At 33.1% G+C, this 21493-nt stretch overlaps 2 protein-coding genes across 3 annotated transcripts; both read left to right on the top strand.

Annotated features, from left to right (window-relative positions):
• The first annotated feature begins 5970 nt into the window (after positions 1-5970).
• LOC131941672 (threonine--tRNA ligase 1, cytoplasmic) lies at positions 5971-12618 on the top strand. Of its 2 annotated transcripts, none has more exons than XM_059301073.1 (20): positions 5971-6159; positions 7208-7258; positions 7455-7636; positions 7743-7858; positions 8003-8129; positions 8448-8565; positions 8703-8767; positions 8872-8950; positions 9105-9251; positions 9344-9442; positions 9609-9704; positions 9784-9854; positions 9991-10153; positions 10264-10401; positions 10483-10560; positions 10740-10840; positions 10946-11047; positions 11225-11297; positions 11539-11653; positions 11793-12618. In XM_059301073.1, exons 1-20 carry the CDS (start codon positions 6085-6087, stop codon positions 11939-11941), a joined length of 2145 nt encoding a protein of 714 aa, XP_059157056.1. In that variant the 5' UTR covers positions 5971-6084; the 3' UTR covers positions 11942-12618. The 2 variants fall into 2 exon arrangements, with proteins under 2 accessions (XP_059157056.1, XP_059157057.1); XM_059301074.1 differs by lacking the exon at positions 5971-6159 and adding an exon at positions 6765-6813.
• A 714-nt stretch (positions 12619-13332) lies between these two features.
• LOC131941673 (TM2 domain-containing protein 3) lies at positions 13333-20239 on the top strand. The gene is made up of 6 exons (XM_059301075.1): positions 13333-13452; positions 15451-15604; positions 16852-17102; positions 17532-17706; positions 19723-19798; positions 19888-20239. Exons 2-6 carry the CDS (start codon positions 15463-15465, stop codon positions 20051-20053), a joined length of 810 nt encoding a protein of 269 aa, XP_059157058.1. The 5' UTR covers positions 13333-13452; positions 15451-15462; the 3' UTR covers positions 20054-20239.
• Positions 20240-21493: the final 1254 nt, after the last annotated feature.

Raw genomic sequence — 21493 nt, 5'->3', positions numbered from 1 at the left:
AAAATGAAAGCAAAAAAATAAGTCGAGTCATCAAATTAAAATGAAATTGAACATACTAATTTTTGTACTGAATTTTTTTTTTTGTCTGAATATTATAATAAAGTTGTCACAATATTGTTAATTCCTATAGGGCTGGTAAGTCTATGGTCTCGAAATCTACTAGCTGCATAGTACGAGAACGAGAAGTTGTGACCTACTTACAAGCCCTATAGGAGGGAAATCATTAATAGATATCTAAGATAATGCTTATCATTTAAATATGATAATGATTACCACGTATTTTGATAGGTAGATTAACTCTTGCCAGAGGTTAGCTACAAAGCTAGAAATAACACAATGAATGTCTGTTAAATTGACAGCCATCATTTAGTCTTACTTCAGGCTTAAATTTAAATTGTTTCCCTTGGTGATATCGCCCACTTTGGGAACCACTGGTCTAGAGTCTAGTCCTTCAAAATTAAATTTAGATTCAAACATTAAATGGAAAGCAGCGCAAAATGATAGTTTAAACATTAAATTAAAGAATGGAAGTTGAATTAAAAGATTAATTATATCTACCACATGTAAGATTAACAGCTAATGAGATGTCTGCATTTCCTTCAACTTAAAAGAAAGTAAACAATTTTTTTTTACCAAGATTTACTTTATTTTTAAAAAAATGTGTCGGGCCTTTCTGAAAAATATGAGTGGAGAATTCCAAAATTATGAAAACTTCATCAATCCCACAAAATTTGGAAACGTTGTATCCCTAAAACTACTAAACTTAAAGATTTGTATATTAGAAGAAGAGCTACCTAGATAAGATTTGCCCCCATCCATTGCAGATTCTTCAAGACTTCATTTATCAACAAGATCAGTGTTTCTTTCAGACATTTTTCTCCAAGGGGGGGGGGGGAGGGTAGACAAGTTAAAGTATATATTTTCTACATAAAATATATATATGAAAGAAACTACGATGACCACTGCTTTCAAGACCATGCTGACGTCCCTGCACTGCATGATAAAACAATATACAATTAAGGAAGAAGGGAGAGATTCGTTCAAGCTTTAAGCAATAGACTGCTGCAATCCCCGATAGATCATAGAAAGCAGTCAATAAAAATAACGTAATAACACAATAGCAAAAAACATACAAAAGAAAGTGAGAATGGGGAGCCAAAATAAATACAAAGCTAAAACTACGCAATATACAAAAAGATCAGCGTGAAAATGAGTTTTAATTTATATTGAAAGCTTTGGAATATTGCATGCAATATTTAAAACTTTAAAGTAACTGCATAAACATCTTAGATTAAGTTAGATGATAACAGCAGAAGCTGGTAAAGTATAATTGAAAACATTTCTAACGATGATCACGTGTACATTGTGTAGCATCATAAAAATAAAATAATTATCCATGAAATATGAAAACATTGCAGTGTTATTGCTTTTTCTTTTGCTCAGATTTCCGTTTGCGCATTATTCTAAGAGATAGAAATTGGGAATTGAACCCCGGCGGTAATGTACAGATGGGTAACACGGGGTGCTTTATCATATGGGGTTTGAGTGTGCTCAATCCAGCGGCATCCTCCATTTCTTATTTCTTCCTCTATTGGACTTAGGGGGTCGTCCATAAATGACGTCACACTCGTAGGGGGAGGGGGTCCGTAATTTTGTGAAATTATGTGATGAGGGGGGGGGGAAGGTTCAGATGGTGTGACGTCACACTTTTGCATTATAAAAAGCAATGTTAGAAAACGGATTTTAACCGTTATTTCGCGATTTAAAAAACTTTTTTAATCAATTGTAAAGTAATAGAAATTGATTAAAATATGTTGACAGAATTCAGATAAGATTTTGGGAAAATATCGTATTTTAAGGAAAATTCAACTGCAATTTTGAAGGGGGTTGTAGGCATAGGCGTGAAGTCATTTTAGGGGGCGGAATCTGGCTTTTTGAGACGGAGAGGAAGGGGAGGTAAAAATCGTCAAAAAGCGTGACGTCATTTATGGATAACTCTTTAGTCGATGTTGCTCCAATATGAGAAGTGTTTCTTCCAGACTTTTTTCTCCGGGGGGGGGGGGGGGGGGCACTTGAAAATTTCGGGTGGACTTTCTTAAGGGGGGGGGGGGCGGCGGACACTGTTAAAAGTATATATATGCCTGGAAGAATTTAAACTCTGAATATGAGGGATTGGTTTCAGCCGTTTTTATGACCCGGTTGAGACTTTATAAGTCCCTAATAAGCTATTTTCTTTATTGGGTTTTTATTAGTCCATATAATATAATGTCAGTGCCAAATATATGCTCTTTTTGAAAATATGTTTGCCGACAAAATAGCTGAAGTTGAAATAGTGTGTTATTACTTTAGTGGAAAAAGAACTCGGCTTACAGAGTTAGACCCCGGTTTAATAAAAGAAAATTATAAATAAAGATTTTTTTTAATCGCCTAAAAACGTTTTAATAACAATCTTTTATGTAATAATGCACTAAAAATTAGAAAATAAATGATTTTATTTAAATATAAAATAATACACACTATTTAAATTACTATGAAGAAAAGTTGTCCCATGTTTGCAAGATTAAAGTGAGCTGCCAACCTTCTGTTATAAAGGGAATACGAGAGAAAAGTAAAAATTGGATAAAACCTAACTTTCACTAAAAACCAAAAGCAAATTAGCATATTAAAAAATACATTGCTGACAACACATATAATTATATATATATATATATATATATATATATATATATATATATATATATATATATATATATATATATATATATATATATATATATATATATATATATATATCTAATATATAAAGCTCAGTTCTGTAACGTGTGGCAAAAAAGTTTGTCGTTGACATTTCTATGGATTTAAGTGTTAGATTTTTTATCGTGCTCACAGTCTAAATTTACGAGTCAAAAAATTACCATTGAAAGTCTTTAAAAACAATTTTCATTCTATTTACTTAGAAGAATAATTTTCAATTATGAACACGACATAAAATTTTTAAAAAGTGTATCGACGTTTATAAAATTTCTAAAATTGTGTCGGAAATGTATTGACTGCACAGTTACTTCCCTTTAATAAAAAAATTCTTAAGAAGAAAGAATTTACATTTTATTACTTTGTTTTTGGTGTTAAGAAAAAAAAAATAATTACATAATTAGCGGGGATTGATTAAGTGCAATGTCGTTAAGTATTTTTAACACTGCCTTTTATTTATTCTATACACTGAACATACTGTTCAATATTTTTTTTTTAAATCAATAACATTTAATAAGCCAGGTCCTACAAATCCTATATGTTTATTTCTTTCCATTTACGGATAAGCTTGGAGTATTATCATTTTTGTTCACTAAATTGAAACAGGCGCGTCCGCCGGCGCCCTTGCACGGTTCGATTTGGCACCCTGGGCTATCATGTGACCGCTATGCTGCATAGTTTTGTTTTTAACAGTGCGATAGACTAAGAAAGGTTACTATAGTCTTTAAGTGAATCAAATCCGGGCGTCCTCCGGCACCCCGACAGGGTGCTATTTGGCGTTCGCGTTAGTGTTTTCTTTGTGTTTAGGTTGGGTTTGCGTTAGTGGTTGCGTTTTGATTTGGTTCGTTTTTGTTCTTTCTTTTTTCGTTTTCGTTTGTGTTTTATCTTCTTTGCGTTTGTGTTTGTATTTGTGTTTGTGGTTGGTTTTGCGTTTGTATTTGGTTTGTTTTCGTTTGTTTTTTCGTTTGTGTTTTTTTCTTTGGGTTTGTGGTTGGTTTTGCATTTGGATTTGGTTTGTTTTCGTTTGCTTTTTCGTTTTTTTTTCTTTGTGTTCGTATTGGTGTTTGTGGTTGTGGTTGGGTTAGTTGTTAGGTTTTTGTTTTCGTTTGTATTTGTAATTGTAATTGTAATTGTGTTAGCGTTATGTTTGCGTTTTGTTGTTTTGGTTTTGGTTTGGGTGTGCAATGCCGGGTTTATGATGATTACTAAACACACAGGTAATGGTCTTTAACAGAAAGGTTTTTCACAGAAGCCAGAGCAGGGCCTGGCCGGGACGGCTAGTATATATATATATATATATATATATATATATATATATATATATATATATATATATATATATATGCCTATATATATCATAGGTCTACTTTTTACTACGTAAACAGCAAAAGTAAGTGTACTACTATCGAGTAGGTCTATAAACCCTAAATATACTTCAAATAGATCTAGTAAGTCTATGTGTTACAATGTGTTGTTTAAATTTCTTTCTTTGATTTTTTTTTTTTTATTGACCTTCAAAATCAATAATGTTATACGTTTAGATCAGGGGTTCTTTACCTTTTTGGAGGTACCGAACCCCACCAGCAGTCGCCGAGCCCTTCTTTCTTAACCGGATAAATAAAATATTTTCTTTCCAATTCAAACAAATGTAGATGTATAATGTATTTTACTGGTGCACAAAATGAACCGTGCATTAACATCACTGTGGTCAAAGAACAAAGCCATTAAAATGCAATTTTCATACAAAACTTAATAATGAAAGTATACTGCAAATCAGTGAGACTCATGCTTTTGCCTTTCAGAAACCAGTTCAGAAATGCGCAGCGAGCATTGTGTTCTTGTATTTTCCATCTCCATGCAGCTTAATGAGTTGTCTTAGTTTTGCCGGTGCTAGACATAATTCCTGTACTTGGCATTGGAAACCATGCAGTTAGGTCTTAACTATTAAAACTCAAATCAAGTTGCGGGACTGGCCAACATGTACAATGTTGTACATATTTGTCAGACATAGTATGAAAGGATTAAAATATTAAGAAAGAGACCACACCACGTATCATCGGTCACTAGTCAACAACTGGGCCACGATATATACAGTGTTTCTTCCAGACTTTTTTCTCCGAAGGGGGGGGGGGGGCTCTTGAAATTTTCGGGGGGGGGGGGCGGTAGACTTTCTTCGGGGGGGGGGGGGGCGGACACTGTTAAAAGTATATATTTTCTATATAAATTATATAAATTTCATTTCGTTCGGGGGGGGGGGGGGGGGGTGGCAGAATTTTTTCGGGGGTGGGGCGCTTCGCCCCCTCCCCCCCCCCCCCCCGAAGAGATGCCTGGAAGAAACTCTGGATATATATGGAAATAAAAAGTATGTTATTCACAGCACGTATATACTCGATCAACGCGCGCTTATATAGGTAGCGTTGACACGATTCGAGACGTATTTGTGTCGAACCACTGGTGTCAGTGGCGTAGCCAGGATCGTCTCAAGGGGGGGGGGTGTTCCAATTTTTACCCGGGGACAAACTTTCGATTTGCACCCCCCAAACTTTCGATTTGCACCCCCCCCTCCCCCCTCAAACTTTCGATTTGCACCCCCCCCCCCCTCAAACTTTCGATTTGCACCCCCCTCATACTTTTTCTATATACCGAGGGGTTTATGGGGGGGGGGGGGTTATGAGCCCCCCCTAACCCCCCTGCCTACGCCACTGACTGGTGTATTTTATTACTAGGTTTCTAGTCCCTTATGTCGTGCTGTACACATTTTCTTTCAGGCATATCTTCCAGGGAGGCTCGCCCCCCCCCCCCCACCCCAAGAACGTCAACACCCCCCCCCCCTCCGAACGAAATAGAATTTGTAGAGAAAATATATACTTCTACCAGTGTCCGCCCCCCCCCCCCCCCTCGCCCAGGGAAATTTCAAGTGCCTCTCTCCTCCCCTCCCCGGAAAAAAACTCTAAAAGAAATACTGTCTTGTTTGAAGTTTGAATTGTTATCGGCCGCTAGTTTTATCGTCCACCGTTCCACACTGACAAAATCGAATCGCAAAACACGTGAGTCGGATATGTGTTGATCTCAGCTGAACTCTTGACTCACCAAACCCTTGGGATTCAATCGAACCCAAGCTAAGAATCACTGATCTATCTCTAGGCTACTAGCAGCCCAAGACTAGGCCCAGGTAGGAGTTTTCTTATTTGTTATTGTTAAGGGATACAACTCAACCCTGTATCGCCGACAACTCAACAAGATGGCCGATAACGTGGCAAGCGCTGTTGAAAACATGGATATTTCCGAGAAATCAAAGGCATGAGCAGTTGTAATTTTTTATGAAAAAGGAAAATGTTTTCCTCGCGGATTAGTTTACTTCAGTTTGCAAAGAGAATAGGTTCAACTTACTTGAGAGCTAAAAGCCTGGTTTGTAGAAGTTTATTAGGTCACACTCGACACTTTGTCACAAGAGTAGCGAGTAGGTAGGTAGGGCTACGGCTAGGTACTAGATCTAGATCTAGATCTAGATTTAGAGGTAGAGGTATGAATGGAATGGTGATGTAGATTAAATCTAGAGAATGTCTTTATATATATCTAATCTAGATTCTAGTATTTCTCTAGATCTAGATTATCCTAGCCCAGAATGTGTTTTAGTGACTTTAGTCAGCAGATCTAGATCTAGATTCTAGATCAAGCCAAGGCAATTCAAGTCATGCCAAGTGGACGTTCTGAACAGGATTCAAAGAGTCTAGTCTACTGGAAATATGTCCCTAGATTCTAATATCTAGATCTAGCGGAGATTCTATTTATTTAATTTTGAATTTTCTTGTCACAAAATTAGTCTATAATATAAATTTTATTCATAAATCTAGATCTAGTAAGATTAAAAATGAACTAGATCTAGGTCAGGGTTTAGGTCTATTTTAAAGTGGCATTGCTTTTTATTGCATCATTACTTAAATAGGCCTAATTAATACTTACCTATTACTAGATCTATAGACCCCTATATATAGGCCTATATTTAATTGTTATTATAAATGTAAAATATTAGATCTAGATTCTACTTCATGTAACTAAAATGTAAGTTTTAATAGGCCTATTAATTATATAATTATTGATTATAATAGGGCATGGCATAGGCCTAGGCCTAAATTCAAATCTAGTTAATTTATAAAGAATTCTTGGTGATTTTAAGTTTTAAGTACTTTAAATTTAAAGTCACTTTTAGTTTCAATTTTAAGCATTTAAAACTTCTTAGACCTCTAGCTAGTTCCTACTAATTACTATAAATCTGCTTATTATATTGCAATGGTATAAAATTATGAGTATTACCATCACGCGATGCAGTAGATCAATGAGTCTTTAAGAAAATGTATAGGCCTATTATTCTGATTAGTGAATTTTGAGGTCAGTTGAAAATAATTTTTAAAAATATATTATTTTGCTGAATTTAAAAAAATTGTTTTTTTCATAGAAAGCAGATAAGATAAAAAATATGAATAGTGGTGACAAGCGCCCATTGGAGGTATGTATGATTTTGAACAAAAATTAATTTGATGGCAAACTATAAACAAATAAATTATAAATATTTATAAAGGCCTACTAGACTATATAGTAATCTTTTGGTTTTTAAGTGTAAGCAGAATGTTTATAAAACTTATAAAAATTTGGTTTAAACAAATTCATTTGATAGTTTTAAAGTTATAAAATTTACTCTGCAGCTTCAGCCTCCACCAGCCTTTATTGAAGAAAGGCAAAAGCTATGGGACAAGCTTAAAAAAGAGCGGGATGAGTGGGTCGCAGCACAAGATAAAGTTCCAATCAAGATAAAATTACCTGATGGAGCAGTGAAAGAAGGCAATGCATGGAAAACAACCCCTTATGAAATCGCTGTGAGCATTAGGTAAAATCCATAACAATAAAAAAACTTTTTTCTAAAAAAATTTGTTAAAACTTTGTTAATAAGATACTTCTAAGTTTAACATGTGTATTTTATGACTTATTATTAGTCAAGGTCTGGCTGACAACACTGTTGTAGCAAAAGTTAATGGTGAACTGTGGGATCTTGATAGACCCTTAGAGAAGGATTCAGATCTTCAATTGCTTAAGTTTGATGACCCTGATGGTAAACCGTTTTAATTTATATATAAATATTAAAAGCTATTATTTTAATAAACACTGCTTGTGCACTTTGATTTTAATAAATAAATTATATTCTGCTTTTGTTTTTAAATGTACTACCATTCTTATTTGTTCTTTATTGATATAGGTCAGTACGTATTCTGGCATTCAAGTGCTCACATTTTAGGTGAAGCCATGGAAAGACACTATGGTGGACACTTGTGTTATGGGCCTCCCATTGAAGAAGGGTTTTACTATGACATGTGGACTCCAGAGTAAGTATTGTTTCTCTTTAATAATTGCATGACTGTTTCATAATGACTCATCAGTTAAAGCTGATAATTATTTATAATTGTTTTAATATTATAAGTAGATATTACTGATATTAGGGTGTGTAGGAAACATTCAAACCTTGATAAACTATTGAACAAAATTGAGGAGCATTTTCAGTTTTAATGCCCCTTTTCTGTAACAATACGTTTTGAACAATTAAGGATGCAAGTCCATTTAGCAGTTGTAAATGACAATTTTGTATAAACTTAAAATAAGAAGTTTAATTATTTTAATATGAGTAAGTTTTTCTGACAATATAGGCCAGTATCTAGCAACGATTTGCCTAATCTGGAACAACTAGCAAAAAATATAACAAAGGATAAACAACCTTTTGAAAGGCTTGAAATGACAAAGGAAGATCTTCTAAAAATGTTTGAGGTAATTTTGATAACATATCAATCTATTTTGAAAATAATTTGTTGCAATTTAGATGTTTTGTGTCAATCGAGAACTGTGTAGTAATTTAAGTATTTTAAAAATATATCTTAAAATGACTTTTGATTAATACATGACAGTATAATGAATTCAAACAAAGAATAATCAAGGAGAAAGTAGACACTCCAACAACCACTGTTTACAGGTAACACCTTGCTTGAATTAAAGAATATATGCTATTGTTATCTAAAATATCTGTAGCTTGTTTGTAGATAACAATCTACCTGAAGTCTATTATTTTTAACCTAGATGTGGTCCACTTATTGATCTTTGTCGGGGTCCTCATGTCCGAAATACTGGTAAAGTGAAAGCTTTAGCCGTCACCAAGGTAATCGAGTTAAAAATGACAAAATTCAAAAGATAATAGAAAAGATAAATGTTTAAAAGCATCATGTTTAAATAGTTACACAGGTTTTAGTCATATAAAAGTAAAATAAACTGTCAATTTGCATTTAATGTTACCTTTAATTTTCAATAACCAGAATTCATCGACATATTGGGAAGGCAATGCAGAAGCTGAAAGCTTACAAAGGATATATGGCATATCTTTCCCTGAACCAAAGCAATTGAAAGAGTGGAAACATTTTCAAGAGGAGGCTGCTAAGCGAGATCATAGAAAAATTGGAAAGGTGACTTAACATAATAACTTTAATCTTTTTTATATGTAATAATTGAAACAATTCAGAGTTTTTAACTTTTTATAAACTTCAATACTTTTTAGGAACAAGAACTATTTTTCTTCCATGAACTTAGTCCTGGTAGCTGTTTCTTTTTGCCCAGGGGTGCGCATATTTATAATACACTGGTTGATTTTATTAAGGTAAATTTAATTTTTAATGAAGTGTTTATGTTGCTTAAAGTTTTATTTTAAAAACGTATTTAAAGAACCCCACTTGTCCCTTAACTCATGCATGAAATAACTGCTATACTTCTAATGTTAAGTAGTGAAAATGAACTCATTATTTTTAAAAAATGTAATCTGCTAGAATGAATACTGGCAACGAGGCTTTACTGAAGTGGTTTCCCCAAACATATACAACAGCAAGCTTTGGGAAATTTCTGGACATTGGCAACATTATGCTGTAAGTAATCAAATCAAGATGTTTGTATGAATCATATCGAAATGAATAAAATGCTATATATTATATCTGTTTTGTTTAGGAAAACATGTTCTCATTCGAATGTGAAAAAGAAAAGTATGCCCTAAAGCCCATGAACTGTCCTGGTCATTGGTAAGTTATTTTTTATTTTAAAATTCAAAGTTTGAGTAGTTTTCTTGTGTATAACTTAAGCCTTTATTATTATATACTATTAACTCCACTCTGTTATTTCACTGAGTTACATTTGTGTTGTTCTTTTATTTTTCAGCTTAATGTTTGATCACAGAGTGCGCTCATGGCGTGAGTTACCACTGAGACTGGCAGACTTTGGTGTGTTACATCGCAATGAAGTATCTGGCGCCCTCTCAGGTCTGACCCGTGTCAGAAGATTTCAGCAAGATGATGCCCATATTTTCTGCAGGAAAGACCAGGTAATGTTTACTTCTGGCTAACTGTAAATTATTCTAGTATTGTCATCCTTTTTACTTTTAGGAATTACATGTTTTACATAAGTTACTTAAATTTATTGTTTTTTTAACAGATAAAAACTGAAATTGCAAGTTGCTTGGAGTTCTTAAACAGTGTTTATAGTTCCTTTAACTTCACTTTTAATCTCAAATTGTCAACCAGACCAGAGAAATATTTGGGAGAAAAATCAGTCTGGGATGAAGCAGAAAAGGTAATTTAGCAATATATTTACTATTGAATATGAATGTGCTAGAAAATGTTTATTTTACGTTTTTCAAAATTCATTTTTCAGAACCTAGAAGAAACTTTGAATGAATTTGGACATAAATGGGAGCTAAATCCTGGAGATGGTGCATTTTATGGGCCAAAGGTAGCACCTCATTAATATAAGAATAATTAGAAACAACATCTTTTTAAAACAAATTTGAATAGATTTTAAAAATTATAGTTATTTTGCTTTATTTAATTACTCAATTGTCATGTTTGAGCATTCTTGTAAAATATAAAGATTACTAGTGTAATTTAAAATTAATTTCTCTTTGTTATCAGATTGATATAACAATCAATGATGCACTCAAGAGGAGTCACCAATGTGCTACTATACAACTAGATTTCCAACTACCTGAGAGATTCAACCTAACTTTCACTAAGTCAGTTATAAAAATTGTTTTTGGGTTTCATTTGTACAGCATACTCTTCTTTTGATAATAAAATCAAAATCTTTTAATTAAAAATCTTTTATTATATTATACTAGTGATAAACAAGAGAAAGAAAGACCAGTTATTGTTCACCGAGCAATTTTAGGTTCTGTGGAACGAATGATTGCCATTTTATGTGAAAACTTTGGTGGCAAATGGTAAGTGCAGGTTATGTTTTAAATAATTTTTCAATCTAGTGGTAAATCAAGTTTTTAAATTTCTGTGGTGCATTTATGAATGCTAACAACAAAAATTGTCATGATCTAATCTAATATTGATTTGATTTGCATGTATATAAACTCTGTAGTTAACTTGTTACATTAACATATTTAAAGGCCATTTTGGTTGTCCCCAAGACAGTCTATTGTGATTACTGTGGCACCCGCTTTTGATGATTATGCTCAAGAGGTAAGAAAAATGTCAATATAATGACTAGCAAATGTATCTTTAAATTATTAGTCATCATTATTTTGCTTCATGTTTTTTTACCATATATTAAAATATGTTTTTGTTATTTTGAATTCTACTGTTTGATTCTATTAACTTAAAATTAATTTTAAACTAAAATAATTTCTTGAATGTCTGGAAATTGGATTTGATATAATTTTACATTGAATTAAAATCAATAATTTGCTAATAACCATTACAGGTAATGAAAAAGATACATGATGCTGGTTTCATATGTGAACATGATCTTGATCAAGGCACCACAATGAATAAAAAAATTCGTAATGCACAACTCAGCCAATATAACTTCATATTTGGTATGTTTGATTAATTATTTTTTCAAAGTGTTGTTTTAAAGTTTTAACTAAATATATTGATCCAGTATTGAGTGTGAGAATACGTAGGTATGGAAATTCATAAGCTATTTTTCATTAAATTCTTACATCTTATTTACAGTTGTTGGTGAAAAAGAATTGGCTAACAAAACAGCAAATGTGCGCACTCGTGATAATAAGATCCATGGAGAGCATAGCATTGATCACATCATTGCTCGTTTTCAAGAATTCAAGAAAAATAAATCCCTTGATGCTGAAGAAATATTTTAAACTCTAAACACTCTAAACAGTTAAAAAATTCTCAGTTTTGTTAGTTCTACTATTGATCCAAATTCAAGTTACATACTTGTGCTTTACTATTGCTTGTAGTATGTCATGAATTCACTATGTAATTGGTTACCTTATACAGATACTTTAATTTAATTTTCTGTTGTTGTAAAAGCAGAGAACTGTTTACTAGTATTTTTTCTCCAATGCAAATATTGAATTGGAAATGATTGCCAGTTATATTGGGATTTGTTTGTATCTAAATTTTTAATTACCATCAAAAGTCAAACATAATTTCATTGACTAAACAGAAAAATACAAGTAAAACATGTGTAAACTGCTAACTGGTGGCTTTTAATCTTAGTTGCTGTTAAAGCTAATTCCTAACTTGATGGTGTTTGTTGTTTCCTTATAAATTATTTTGTGAAGGATTCACTTAAATAGTTTTATATGTAGTAGTTCATTACTTTATTTTGCTGTTGTAACATGGCAACATTATTTAAACAAATAAAAATATCTTTTGCAGTTCTCAAATGAATCCTAAGTGCTAACATAGTGTTTTTATTTTACTGTTTAACTACTACATGTATTGTTGTTTTGTTTTTTTATTCTTTACATTGTTTTGGACATGTACGGCTATACTTTGAGTAAAATTCATGATTAAATTTCTTAAATGTTCACTCAGAGTTTTTGTTGCATATGTATTACAATATGAATAAGATAAAAAATTTAAATTTAGAAGTAAAAAAGTATACATAAAAACTGTTAGATTACTGGACAGAAAAGATAAAGCTCACTTAAAAGTACATTGAAAACAAACAACTGACAGAATGATGAATTTTACATCCCATATTATTAAAATAGTGCACAAACACTATTGATCCGTGTTGATACCAGCCAAAGCCAGTGTATCTTACAGACATTTCTCGGGGTGGGGTGTTGGTTCCGGTGGACTTCATCTCACGCTAAGTGTACAATAACGTCAGATGAAGAAGTGAGCATCTTTCCCATTTAACCAAACCAGGCGGTTAATTAATGTAAAAAGAGGTACAATGACTGGATATGTTGGAATCTAATGAACAGTGTAGTTTTATCCAGATTGTTTTCTCCGGGAGGGGGAGGGTGGACTAAGTTTTTTGGAGGGTGGGGCTGAACACTGGTTGAAGTTAAAGTATATGTATTCTTTATAAAGCCCCTTTCCCCAAGGTATGCCTGGAAGATACTCTGCTAATGAAGTTGAAATTAATACTTTAGAATACTGATGACCAAAGAATATGATATCGGCGACAGTCCATACGCAAAGAACTAAACAAAGGGACACTACTCAAATAATAGATATAGATCTACTTGAGAAAGATGGCGGATGTTTTTATTATTAATAGATAGATCTAGATAGTCTGTCAACTAAAACTCACTTAACTGCGTTGTTTAATGTTTAGGACTTCTAAAAAATTTATTTGTCTGTGATGGTGATTGATTGTACCTAGAAACGTAGAAAGCTGTAAATATAGAAAGTAATGATTTTTAAAAATATATTGATCTAGAATTCTAGTGACTAGATCTAGTCATCTAGTGAGTGGGTAATCTCAGATCTGTCGTTTTGGGTACGTAAAATCGCCCGCGGCTATTAATGTACGAAAACGTTACCTCATTGTCAAGGCTGTAATAGAAGTATATTGTCATATGTAGGTGTCAAATATTATAGAGAAATGAATAATAAAACCTAAATCAATGGCTAAATAATCGATATTGATATACTCTGATATAGGCCAGAAATTCTTCATCTTCTTCGTTCTTAATTATTACTATTAGTATTAGTGATGAAGGGGATCGAGATTTATCCGCCAGTGGGTTTGAACTCGAGACTTTGTTCGAAACCATGAGCTTTTTGCCGACTCGACCACGCCTTCAACACAATTAAGCGTTACGTGTCAACTGGTTATGCGCCATTGAGGCCATTGACTCCGATTTCAGCCTGTTTTTCTTTTTGGATTTGCTTCCATAGCCTTTGTCCAACCAAGAACAAACTACAAGGCAGCAGTTGTTTTAATTTTGGAGTTGTCTCTCCTAGAAGAGTGGCTGTCCCCAGCTAACGAGCCTCATCTGCCCGAGGGTTCGAACTCGAGACTTTTCGGTTTAGCAACCATGAGCTTTACCGACTCGACCACGCCAGAAATTAACTTTAAACAGCAGTGTCTGAGAGCAAGATTTGCTATATATTATAAAGAGCAGCCATTTGTAAAATAGAGTGGCTTCCCCCTGAATCTCGCGCTATAAGCTTATAAAAATAAAACTTAGACAAGATGGCTGCTATAGTAAACGAGCATGGTTGCATCTGTTGGAAACATCGCTAGTCTTCATTTATTACAGAAAAGTTTTAATTCAATTGTTTAAAAACAGGTACATAAATGAAACAAGGAAACATTTTTGTATTTTAAAAAACATAAATCCTCCTCAAAATGTGAAATAATTATTAAAATTTAAGGAGTCACCTGTTTTTCACATTACAAGTCGCGGGCGATCATTACGTACCCAAAACGATAGATTACCTTCTAGTGTAGATCTAGATCTTATATAATTATATTGGATCTACTTATTTCGAATGTTTTTTTTATTTTTTTATTAGAAAAGGTAAAAAAAAAAGATTATAGATCTAAATATTATTTAAGCATCACATTTTCTATTCTATTATTTATAAACTTAAATAATTATATAGCATGTGATCGTCGATGGGAAAAAAATCCCTACACATGGTCAAGGGTTCACCGTGAGTTCACACTGACTTTAATTATCAGTATACTACGTCATTAGCTTAGGGCCATTGTGAGCTCATATAAGTTTATTTATAGTATCATGAGTGCGTGATATTTTTAACAATACAAACTTTACCGACTTGCATTTATGAATTTCTCCTTAAATGACACGAACCTAGATTTTTTCAAGAAAAAAAAGCTAAATCTAGATCTAGTGCTCATTCAATATTCCAAATTTGAATTTTTCTCAAGTTTTGACAAAAGACAAAAGTAAATTAATTATCGAAAAACAAAACAAAAGTTCATAAAGAAATAAGCCTAGTGTTTTCGTAACGTTTTCGTGTGTTTTGGTTGTGTTGATAATAAAATACGATATAATGGAGTTTTACCGAATCAAACTAGTCTAGAGTCTATATCTGGAGTAGATATTAGATATAGATCTAGATTAGATTTAGATGGTTAAACTACATTTTAGCCTTTTCTGCAGTTTTTAGCTACAAAAACTCATTGCTTGATGTCAGCTGCCAACTAAAACGGGAGAAAGCCCACGTCTGATTGGTTGGTGGCTGACACTATGAAATCCGTTAGTGATGGCTCAAAATGTATACCAGCCCGGCCTAATAATAAATCTGTGTACAGATTTGTATATTATAGCTATTGCATGTTATCTGTTCTGGGTGCATATAACCACTACATAGTATTTAGACATAAATATATGTATGTGTATAAGTAATAATATATTGTTATTTCCTGATTTAGGCATTTATCACTATGACAGTCAAACTTATAGCTTCAAGTATTTTTGGCATCCAGTGTAGGAACATTATTTTGTCTTGGCATTTAGTATCTGTCATTCTATTATTAATTGCTGTTGGGATGTCAAGAGTAACAGCAACAGAAATCACAACCCTTGGTAGGTATTGAAAAATAATTACAGAACAGTCATATTGTAATGGATTTTTATACTTGAACACATTTATTTTCTAATATGTTAAGTCATAGTAAATTATTTAAGTTGTGTTCATACTTTTATTTAGTCAGAAGCAGAACATATTCAGAAAATCCAAACTGTAAGTTGTAATTCACTAGTGCAAAAATGCTTAGATTGTGTGACAGCTATGATGGATAGAATTTTTAAAAAGCACAATGCAGTTACAAATTGTGCCAAATTAAAAATAAATGAAAGCGAAAATTCAATGTGCACAAAAAGAATGTGTTGCAACATCAAAAGACAGGTTGATTCTTCAATCCTGCAGTATTTATAAAGAAGTATTTATGTGAGAAGAGAATGTTTGGTATATAGGCCTAGTAATTTATATCCCTAATTTTAATAACCTATTAGCCTGAATTATTTCTTTGCCTGGTTATTAATTTACTCAGAATGCATTTTAGATTATCCATTAGTGTGTTTTTATTTGTTGTATAGAAAGTTTTTTGAATATAGTTATATACAAATCTATATATAAACTAGCTGCATACTTTTGCTTCACTACATTGTAAATGTTTAAAATACTCTTTGGAGAATAGAAATAAACAACACCAAACACAAGATAAATGCTTGTGTAATTCTTGTAAAATAAGCAAAGGGTAAATAACATATCACACCTTCCACCACATAACTTCTTGCAGCATACCCTAAACCTCACCCCACCACATTTCACTCCCATTCAACACAACGCATAACAAAATACAACACTCAGCACCATAACTGCGGACCACATTATAAAGTGTGTATAAAGCACAAAACACAACACTCAACACAATTAATTATGTAATTTTGTAAAATAAATTTTAATTTTAAAAATAAAAATTGTATTATGTCTTTCTTATCATAATTCCATAATTTTTTGTGTGCTGAAAAATTGAAAATAATATTATGATAAATGATAGAAATTCAAACCACTTAAAAAGTAAATAGAAATCTATTTGGTATAAAAAGATGCTCTGTAGATGGCATTATATAACTAATTCAAACTACAGTAATAATAGGTGGTGAGAATAATTATATGAGTAGTTAAAAAATATTAACTTTATCTATGTTGACGGAATGACACAGTACCTAGAGGCTTATATTAATCATAAATATAAAATTTTTGTTGTCTAATTTAGAACTTGAATAAATGTATTTTAACAAATAAGGTTGAATTGTATCTTTTTCAGATGCCAGCACAAGTAGTAGTTCAGCATTACTGCCAGTGTTAGCGTCTGCAAATTCATCCAGTAATGACAGTGAACCAGCTAAAGGGCCTCAAGCACCAGACTGTTCAGTAAATGTAGATGAAGAATGTCCTGATAACTTAGAATGTAATCGATTGGGAGGGGATTGCATCAACTGTACCTTCAATGAATCTTGTATATATGGAACCAAGCAAAAGGCTATTTGCACCCCAAAGCAATTTGTAAATTGTACTGTAAGTTGTTTTGTACTCAAAATTAAATTACAGTTGGTGTGGTTTGTGAGGTGGCTGTTGTACCATATTTCTAACAAGGAAGTTAATATACTTATATATAAACATATAAACATAATCCCTTAAAAACATCAGTCAACAATTAATATTACACATTCACAAATATCAGGTCCCCCTAATTGGCTTAATTAATTTTGTGAGGCCCCTGTAGAGCAAAGGGCTGCAACAACACTTTTCTTCTGACTCTAGTATAATACCTCAAATACCTAAGGCTCTTGAGTAACAAATATCTGGATGTGTGATTCTATTTTAATGAATGCTTGCGGTACCATTCCATTTCACCTGAGAATGAAACCGTTACCAGGTCCATTTAACTTAAACCCAGGTTTTCCTTAAATTTCATTTTTAAACACATTTTTTGTATTTTACCAGGGAAATCAGACTTTTGAAAGAGAATATGAATGTCGTTATTGCTATCAGTTACCACAGCAGTTGACTTGGTGTAATAAAACTATAGACTGTGCCTTAAACAGACCTCGCAATTACTATCCTGCCAGACCTTTCTATGTCAGTACATGTTGGACCAAGAAGGAATATCTGTGTATGGGTAAGTGATCACATATAATTTGTATAGATGTTCTCAGTCATTGGTCTATGAAACTTAGAAAACTCAGTCTCCACTAAGAAATGAAGCATTGTGTACAAACTCAAAAGTATTTGGAGCTTTCTTGGAATGCAACTAGTTTTAAAAGTCAGAGACGTCATTATCTTTGTCAGAGATATACACGTCTCTAGTTGTTAAAGTTAAAGAGCAGAATTTGAAAGAAATCAATGTTTCAATATTTTTTTCTTTTCAAACTGATGAATCAACAAACAAAAGCTTGTGTTCCTATTCATTCAGCTTCATAAATATATTTATTCACAATATATATAAAAAAAAGAATTCCTTTTTTTGTATTGGACTTGAAACTGCTACAAAAACTGTAGATATTAATAATACTATGTAAAGATAAATAAGTTTTTTGAAACTCTGGAGGCTTAAAGTGGAAACACATCTGTGGGGTTATTATAGTTAAAGCACCTTCTGTGCTTTGATTGAAAATTGGGCTATCTGAACAAGAAACTAGCTCTCCACTGCAAAATTCATCAGAAGACTTTTAAAACACCTCTGTAAGAGGTAATTCTCTGATAAAAATAATAAATTACATCAGATCTGGAGCTCTAACATCTATCTGTTTGAAGAACTGTGCAAAGACATGGATTCAGATCACAGTATAGGTTCTTTTCTACTATTAGTATTACCAGGCATTTTAAATCCATTGAAAACAAACTTCAGCTTTACTTCCCTGATCTGAAATTAGAGGAAGAAACTACATTAACATAAAATCTATTCTCTGCTTTTGTGTAGCAGCACTCCTGCTAAATTACAGGATCAGTTTGTAAATTTGCAAGATTTCTCAGCAACTTGTTTAATGAAACAAATGCTTACACAATTCCAGTGTGCTAGGAATCACTCATTCCCAAATAATGTGGCAATACATGCTTTTCATGTGTAGACCAAATTGCTACCCTGCGCATCATCATTGAACAGACCCAAGCATGGAACTCATCTCTCTATATTAATTTCATAGATTATGAGAAGGCCTTTGATAGCCTGGATAGACAGTCAATGTGGAAATTGTTGAGACACTACGGGGTGCCACAGAAAATAGTCAACATTATTATGTCTTCATATGAAGATCTGAAATGTAGAGTAGTGCATGGCCAACAGACTACAGAGTCCTTCCCAGTACTGACTGGAGTAAGGCAGGGTTGCCTACTTTCACCATTCCTGTTTCAGAAAATGCAATCATTTATAAACGCATGCCTCAGAAAGATCCTGCGAATTCGCTGGCCTAAAACAATCAGAAATGATGTTCAATGGCAAAGGACAAACCAACTGCCAGTTGAAGTAGAGATCCTCCAGAGGAAATGGAAATGGATTGGCCACACACTCAGGAAGCCTGTATCCAGCATAACAAGACAGGCCCTCACCTGGAATCCACAAGGTAGGAGGAGGAGAGGCAGACCAAGAAAGACCTGGAGACGTGACCTGGAAGAAGACACCAAGAAGATTGGATACACCTGGGGACAGTTGGAGAAACTAGCCCTGGACAGAGACGTCTGGAAAGCTCTTGTCAGCGGCCTATGTCCCAGTAGGGACGACAGGCAAACATATCCTAACCTAACTTGCTTTTCTAGTTTTCGTTCCTTTTTAGCTACTTTATTTTTTTAACTGCCTTATTTAAAATGCCTATTGGTACTAAGCTTTTATAAAAACCCAAACAAGGCTAGGAAACTTTGAATTAGCCAAACATGAGAACAGCCTTTTAAATTGATACAATGAATCAGTTTATTTTAATAATTTTATACTTTGACAATCCACTCTTTGCTCCTGTTAAATGCCATTAGGCACAGCATCATTTGTTGATGAAATGATGTTGCAACTCACAAATAGCTACAAACTTAAGCAGTTAAATTATACCTGGAATTTTGTATATCTACTACACATACTACTAATAGAATATGAACATTTAATAAATTGGTTGTTTGTTAATATAAATATTTCTATTCATTTTACAAGGGCGAAGATGCTTCCCTAAGCAACTGTCTTGCAATTGGTCTCAAGGTTACAAGTGGTCAACAGCACTGCTTTTAAGGTCTTATTTAAGGTCTCTTAATTATTAAATTGCATTATACTAATTATAGTAATTTAGTATAAATAAATCGTTTTTATTTATATTTTCAGCATTTTCCTAGGCGGTTTCGGAGTGGATAGATTTTATCTGGGTTTATGGAGAGAAGGAATTGGGAAGCTATTAAGTTTTGGTGGCTTAGGAGTGTGGACATTGGTTGATGTAATTCTGATATCAGTTGGATATGTTGGACCATGGGATGGATCACTGTATATTTAATTTCTGTACTTACTTTATTATTGACATTTTGTGTTAAACTTGTATTTTTATGTATTTATTTTGGAAATTAAATTTGAACCAACCGTCTTCATAACTAATTTTTTAAAAATTCTCTTATACTACATGTCCTTATTATTTGGATAACAACAGTTTAAATAAAGTGGGAGTGATCTCCCCTAGACTTTCTCCAATTTTCTTATATAACACTACGGGGGGATTGCAACTTGGGGTATAGACATGATTTTTAATTAAATTTTAAATAGTTAAAGCTTTAAAAATAGAACAGAGCCTCTATTCTAAAAAAGAATAGCGCAACAAAGTGAACAGCAAACAATGTGTGTATAATTAGAACTTGAATTCATATGAGTTTTTTTTTTAGAAATCGGAAATAGCGTTAAGTACTACTTACGGCACACAGAAATTACTCAAAATTTGACAGAATTAGATCTTTTACTAATATGTGAAATTTCTTCTATCTGAAAAGTAGAATTAATTTCACTTTTGGTTACTGGCTAAAAGCTGAAAAGTTGATACAGAACTACAATTTCGATGTAATACTTATTACATATGAAACTTTATCAACCAAGCTGTAATAGTACTCTAGTTATCGTGTTCACAGACACATCCACAATTGCAAAGCCCAGTTTTTCCTACTCGATTATGCAGAAAACGCCAAAATTTTGATAAATCTGGATTTAGAATTTTTGCCAGATTAAAATAAGTCCCCTATACTCCGTATATGATGAAGTACTGAGGTGTAAAACAGTAACAACTCAAAATTTCATGTGATTTTCCTATATACTCTGTATATGAGAAAGTAAAAAATAAAGCCAAAATTATTCAGATGGCAACAGGGTAATGCTCAGTTAATTTATGTTGCTAGCAGAACAATAGCACACTACCATGTAGTATTTTTAGACTTGACCTTGTTTTCCAGAACTAAGTCATTTAAATGTAAACCATGTCAGGACATGAGTTCTTGGACCTTAGCTTTTAAGGTGCTGGTTTGCCTGCCCTATCACCCAGGGGGTGCTGTATGAAAACCAGGAGTGTACATTATCACCTATGTTACCACCTGTTCAAAGGCCCCAATCCTTTACTTTATTACACTACCACCAGGGCACCACAGGTTTGGAGACTAATGATGATGCTCTTCAAAATAAATGTCAACGCCATAGTGCTCAAATGAGAACCTGTCCTACAGCTGGAGGATGATGTAGTTTGAATTCAGTAGCGCCTTTGAATCGCTTTCAAGGACACCGTCATTGGAACCCAGGTGCTATAATAGTGGCTGGAAACTCTGGATACCAAACTGCACCTTCCTGCCATCATCCAATGTTTATATTTATTGCAAAAACCTTTCCAGGAGTATTAACAACTTAAGTGTAGCAATGCATAACGCTCTTTCATTAATTATGTGTGAAACATTAAAATGCCATA

The sequence above is a fragment of the Physella acuta genome, unplaced genomic scaffold, assembly GCF_028476545.2.
Source record: "Physella acuta isolate Inbredline_101_S28 unplaced genomic scaffold, ASM2847654v3 ptg000369l, whole genome shotgun sequence".
In the NCBI taxonomy this organism is placed as follows: domain Eukaryota; kingdom Metazoa; phylum Mollusca; class Gastropoda; family Physidae; genus Physella; species Physella acuta.
The sequence above is the reverse complement of the archived record's forward strand: the minus strand, read 5'-3'. Positions and strand labels throughout refer to the sequence as shown.

Coding starts and splice junctions, on each gene's coding strand:
- LOC131941673 (XM_059301075.1), top strand. CDS start 15,463: ATGACAGTCAAACTTATAGCTTCAAGTATTTTTGGCATCCAGTGTAGG. Junction 15,605..16,851: donor AACAGAAATCACAACCCTTG/GTAGGTATTGAA, acceptor TATCTTTTTCAG/ATGCCAGCACAAGTAGTAGT. Junction 17,103..17,531: donor AGCAATTTGTAAATTGTACT/GTAAGTTGTTTT, acceptor GTATTTTACCAG/GGAAATCAGACTTTTGAAAG.
- LOC131941672 (XM_059301073.1), top strand. CDS start 6,085: ATGTTTTCCTCGCGGATTAGTTTACTTCAGTTTGCAAAGAGAATAGGT. Junction 7,859..8,002: donor TAAGTTTGATGACCCTGATG/GTAAACCGTTTT, acceptor TTATTGATATAG/GTCAGTACGTATTCTGGCAT. Junction 9,443..9,608: donor CACTGGTTGATTTTATTAAG/GTAAATTTAATT, acceptor GTAATCTGCTAG/AATGAATACTGGCAACGAGG.